The sequence below is a fragment of the Alosa pseudoharengus genome, unplaced genomic scaffold (genome assembly GCF_046254945.1).
Source record: "Alosa pseudoharengus isolate Yale_2024_CS ecotype anadromous, Long Island Sound unplaced genomic scaffold, YU_APseudo_1.1 YU_APseudo_1.1_scf_16, whole genome shotgun sequence".
NCBI classification, from domain to species: Eukaryota; Metazoa; Chordata; class Actinopteri; order Clupeiformes; family Clupeidae; genus Alosa; species Alosa pseudoharengus.
The window spans coordinates 12003536-12009535 of NW_027468630.1; the positions used below are offsets into that span (position 1 = coordinate 12003536).

The 6000-nt window shown below is 42.6% G+C and overlaps 1 protein-coding gene across 1 annotated transcript; it reads left to right on the top strand.

Annotated features, from left to right (window-relative positions):
* Window positions 1–2764: 2764 nt before the first annotated feature.
* On the top strand, window positions 2765–5717 carry atpv0e2 (ATPase H+ transporting V0 subunit e2). Its single transcript, XM_076288092.1, has 4 exons — window positions 2765–3064; window positions 3429–3476; window positions 3639–3738; window positions 4796–5717. The coding sequence occupies exons 1-3, from the start codon at window positions 2961–2963 to the stop codon at window positions 3730–3732; spliced, it is 246 nt and encodes an 81-aa protein (XP_076144207.1). The 5' UTR covers window positions 2765–2960; the 3' UTR covers window positions 3733–3738; window positions 4796–5717.
* The last annotated feature ends 283 nt before the right edge of the window (window positions 5718–6000 follow it).

Genomic DNA, 6000 nt, shown 5'->3' on the forward strand with positions numbered 1-6000 from the left:
AGATAGACAGGCAGATAGATAAATAGATACACACACACAAAGAAAACCTTATTTACCCTGAAACATCAATGGAATAATGATGAGCATTGTGTGCAGAGCTCATCAGATAAGTGCAGACCTATGTCATACAATACCATTTTTTATTCACTATTGTGGTCTCTCACGCAACACTCTCTAGACTTTGTCTCATCACCATAGATACCATCAAAACTCTCAAACAAATACTGCCGACCTCAGAGCAGTACTTGAGAGAGAGTGGCTTCTGTTGTCCCTGGATATGGTGTTTATCTGGGCTCCGAGTCCTTGCCTGTCTTCACTCTCCCAACTGGACCCTCCAGGCCGCTTGGAGATAGCAGGCAGGCGATATCTCCCTCCCACTGGATGCAGCTGCCATTGAGTCATCCCAGGACACAATAGCCCTGTTAGCTCCTGAATCTCACAGCACTCCCTATACTTCAGAGGATTCCTTAACTCTTCCCTCATCACGCAGAAATTGGGGGAGATGAAGCTGCCGTCCAAGCGTAACATTACTCACACGTTTATGTTGGCAAATGTGCTGATTCTTTTGCTGGACTGAGCTTTTTAATGTAGTCCGCTCTCACAATTGATACATACTTGGGTGTGTGGCTAAAATGAGAGTCATCTTGTTCATCTTGTTAAGTCTATCAGCGGTTTTAGAAAACCTGGGGCCTCATTTCAACACAACAATCAATTTGGTGTCAGAGGGGCAATCTTGAGATGACGACACTTGAACAAACCGAGATTCTGACTGACCTGCTGCAGCAGGGTAGGACATGAGAACCTTAACAGATCCGACCATGTTCCTGCTTTGAGAATGGCTGGAGGAAGTAGCCAATGGAGCCAGTGCTCCATGCCCAACACGGTCAGTATAAGGAAGAAGTCACAGAGTCCACCACTCCACCAGGACCCAGTTGACCAGGTAGCCCCACTGCAACTTCGTCAGAACCTGAGTCCAGGTGCCATAGATCACTCAGGACAGACGGAGGAAACAGCCACCACCGTCCAGGTGATAGCAGTGGAGACACCATGATGAGGAATGATGAAGCTATCCTGCTACAATAGTGAAGACCTGCTTGAGAACTACCTCATCCAAATCTTAGCTAGCAGTCCAGTTAATCACCTGGTCAGAGGAGACAGGGGACCAGGTGACCCTTAGCCTGGAAGGCAAGCCAATGTCCCGGCAGGTCACCAGTCAGCAGAGCAGCCATTACAGCGGCACGCCAGTGCTGTTTCGGCTGATGAGTTTTCATAGATCAAGACAAGCTGGTCTCTTGCCATTGGAGTAATAAAGAGAACCTGGGTTGCTATGCTGAACCCAACCCAGGAGTCTTCCATATTGCAACCACTGGTCCTGGACCCCACCACCTCACCACCGTCGTGATCACAACTGTCATGAGTCAAACAGAGCTACTGCAGTGCCATGGCACGGCACGGCCCACTGATGGTCCAAGAGATCACCACAATAGTGCCACCTGTTCTAGAAAAGCTTCCGCACCACGGCTGCCACTGCCAGAACTTGCCGTCCCAAGACAACTGCTGACAGATGAAACCGGACAGGCGATCAAGCACCTATATCAGCGGAGCTGTGTGTGCCCAGAGGCCAGCCTGAGACAGAAGCTGCAGAAGCTCCTGAAGCGCGTCACCAATGTCCTGATGAGGTCACGCTTGGTCCAGCATGAGATCAACACTGAAGTGGCCCTTGTCGGCTGCAAAGTGGACAAACAGAAGAAATGGCTGAGACAGGCATCATCGAGTCCAGCAGCAGACCTTCCCAGAGTTGGCCAGAGTTCCCAGACCCGCACTGACTATTCTTCCTAGACACTGCAACGTGTGTTTCTCTCCAGATCTATGCCACAAGGGCAAGCGCGAGGGGCAAGTCATCTCCTATATCAGCTGTTATATCAGCCAACCAGAGAGGAACAACTGTGCTGAGAGCTGCTGGCAGTCATCCTGGGGGGATTTACCACCACAGAGCTAGGCCTACTGGAGCCACTCTCGCCTGCACACTAATCATGCTTCTCTCACATGGCTTCTTAACTTCAAATAGCCAGAGGGGCCGCTGGCTTGGTGGCTAGAAACTCTGCAAGGCTGTAACTTTGAGATTTACATGTACCACTATACTGGCAGCCTCCATGCCAACCTCATCTGACCTTGTAACGTAAGAGCCATGTGGCAGTGGCGTTGCCAGACATATGTGGCCTTGTATGATTTAGGTGGCTCAAACCAAAAAGAGATCTATAGATTGGTTTCATTGCTGTTTTAAGACCGCATTAAAACATTCAGAGTATCTACCTGTAGCCCTAATGCATTGCTTCCGAAGTTTTCCTAAATTTAATCTGACACTGCCATCTACTGGTTAATTTGGATACATGTAACAGGGTCCATATTTTGTCTCATCAAAGTATAGTCTAAGAGCAGGTCGTTTTGTGCAAGTGTAGGATACTAGCCTATTCCAAGTGAATAAATGAAGACCCAGAGAACCACACATTTTTGTCAGTAAGCTTACATTTAAAAAGATTGCATCCCATATGTTTTCATATTCATTTTTGATCAGGGAGACACATAAACCAATAGCCTACGCTACGTCTACGGAAAGGGTAAAGATAGAGACGTCATATGCGCGCACAGGTGTGTTCTTAGTTTTAACATATTTAAAGGCAAACTGACCGTTGTGGAAGCCCTCTGACTGTCAATGCCCTCCTGCGGACTGTGTCAACCAGTGCCAAAGCTTTGCTTGTAATTCTGATTGATGCTGCACTTGATCCAGTAAAAACGGAGTAAAACGGAACTGACAGAGCGTTGCAGCCAATCTAAAGCGGTCTGACGAAAGTAGGTGGGACAAGTCGCCCACTTGCAGCTTACGTGAGAACGCATCGTTATTCCAGCCCATCATCAGGGATACACCAAGGATAAAACAAAGATAATAATCGTTTTGCAAAATGGTTTCCCACTCGCTTGCCTGGCCGATGATTTGTTTTACAACACTGTGGGGTTTGGTTGGAGTTGTAGCCCCCTTTTTCGTGCCAAAAGGTCCAAATAGAGGGTAAGTAGGCTTTAAACGTCAGTGATTCTAGTAGTCCTCTATACGATTTATTGAATTATTTATCTGAAGCCATCGAGCGAAATGCATAGTCAAGGATATTGAGAAACATATATTGTGTTGTTTCGGGTTGAGCTTTATATTGTTTGTATTTTAGGGTAAGGAGGACTCGGAACGGTTTTCTTATAAGGCCCGTCGTTTTAGCATCCTTAGCGCAGTGTAGTGCAGTGCATCTTGCTACCTATTTCTGCCTGACTGCCACAACCTTGATTTCTCACTATGTCTGATGTAAACTACACATTCTCTAAGTGATCCTTCATCTACCAGTTCATCTAATCATTTTTTATTCGTTTTGTTTTCGTTTCAGAGTTATCATCACAAGTTTGATATTGACAGCCGTCTGCTGCTATTTGTTGTAAGTATAAACGTGCGTCCATTTCTGTTGTAGGCCATTGAACAATATGCTATCAAGTAGACCTATACAAGTAACACTCTTTTTCTTAACCTCTTATAACGTATTCACCCTTGAACTATGATGTAAGTATCATGTAATTAATTAATTTGTGCTCCATCTCAGCTGGTTAATAGCCATCCTGGCTCAAACCAACCCCTTGTTTGGACCTCAGTTGAAGAACGAAACCATTTGGTACTTGAGATATTTCTGGGAGTAGATACAGGTATGTACCATCATGGTAATGGTTATGGTTATGGTATTTTGCAGACGCCTTTGTCCAAAGCGACATACATCCCTGCTGTATTCGTACAGAATGTTACTAAAACGTTCTAAATAAGCAATAATTAATAATTGTATTCTACCTATACTAGTACGCATCCTCTGCTAGTAGTCCTTTTCCCCTCTGCCTTTTAGTCTGGGAACAGTGGAAGTCTCTTGGCTCCAGACACTCGATGCTAGTAGAGTTCCAAAGGACTCAATCTTGATTAATTTAAATACAGCATCGTTAACCTTAACCCTGTCATAATAGTATAGCAAAAGTGATTATTTTAAGATTTCATCATCTTTAAGATTTTCTTCTATTACATCATCTATCATGTAATATACCGGTAGGCATCCTTTATCTATATTCAGTATAGGCCTGCTTCTGGAAGGCTTCATGTTCAGGAGTGTGCAGGCATCACTAATATGAACACTGTGGTGCACTGCACATCAAGCCCAAAAATGCTCCAGCTGTTTGTGTGTGGTCTTTTGTAATGTTTTTTGTTGTGGAGAAAGTGGAGACTTTCTAATAAGGAGACACAGCACTCAAAGAATCTCCCATAGAAATTTATGGTGTTAGTTCATAATGCAAACATGGCTGTCATCTACACATATTCTGCCACCAAAAGTTGCCATGTGAATACATTGTGTCAATCATGTTTTGTGAGCTTGCAGGTGGAGCGAGGTTAGTGTAACATGATTCGTGAAGCCTTGCGTACACGCAGTTCTGCCCAAAATAGATGCCCGATAAGTGCCCAAAAAGCGTTACAATATGGCCGCCGAGTGGAGGGACTTGCCTAAAAGGACTTTGTTATAACTGCATACATAGTTAAAAATATCAGATGTAACCTGTGTTATACGCCAGAACCCAATATATTTCATGCCTGCTTTTTGCCTGCGTGTGACACCAGTCTTTATTTGTTGCATCCCACCCTATGATATTACATCTAGTCTTTAAACTTGAAATATAAAGATACTGTATCTTCTTTTCATGTACCTTCGTTCATCTTCTTTTGCAGCTTGTTGTGGAAAGCCATGGGATGGACCCTTGATCCCCTCTGTCAATTGGCCTATAAATATCAAGACTTTATATTGTATTTAATTTGTCAATACATATCAATACTTTATTTATAAATAGTGTGTACAATATGTTCTCAGATCCTGCTTTTGACTTGTTTCTGTCTTGTGATGTGCTCAGAGCCAACAGGTGCTTTGAGCAGCCTGATATGTACATTTCCGTCACAATTGTGGAAATAATCATAGCAAATGGTTAGCTCTATATGTTCAGAGTAGATTGGACCCACTTGTAAATGTAAATCAGGATTTATTTCAGTGAAATGATATTCTCCCTCAAATCACTGAGCAGGTATACATGCCTGATGTGCTGATATATTTTGTGTGAAGCACATTTTTGTAGCATATTTTGTTTGATGTCAGTATACCTTTTTGTTCAACATGCCAAAATGCAATTCATGGGGAAGGGTTGAATCAGGAAACCATTGATCAGATGTGATGAGGAACCCTTAGCAAAATGATATGCACTGACCAGCTATCTAGCCAGTCTGATCCAATTAGCTCATTATCCTGAAGTCCAAAAGAAAAGAAGACGAGGTGTCATTTTGTCCTTTCCCAGTCCTCTAAATACAAATGAATAAATTAATACAGTATAAAACAAACTCAACTATCTGCAGTTCTGCTGGGTACGTTTCATAAGGGAATCCTTAAATATTACCTTTCAAATATTCGGCCACTGCCAAGACCAGACTGTAGTGTTGTATGTTAATAGTGTTGATTATTTAATTTCAGAAGTAGTGTTGGTAATGTTTGGCTGTATAGTGTGATTGTGTGATAGAAAAATACTGTTTCATGGTGTAAGTCAAATGCTCTAAAGAAACACAAACATTCATGAATATGCTTGCCAATTTCTCTATTAATAAAATCCTGTAAGTGGCTGATATGTTTTTATGTCATTCTTTGATATACAACCCCAAAACAGAAAAAGTTGGGACCAATTAAGGTAGCAAACAGGAAGCAGAATTGCAATTCGAATTGTGCACAACCCTGGTTGGGACGTTGTGTAAAATGCAAATAAAAACAGAATGTCATAATATACAAGTCTCGTAAACCCATATTTAGCAGCATAAAGGACATAGACAACATATCAAATGTTGAAAATGAAAATTTGGACTATTTCATGGAAAGTATATGTTAATTTTGAATTTGA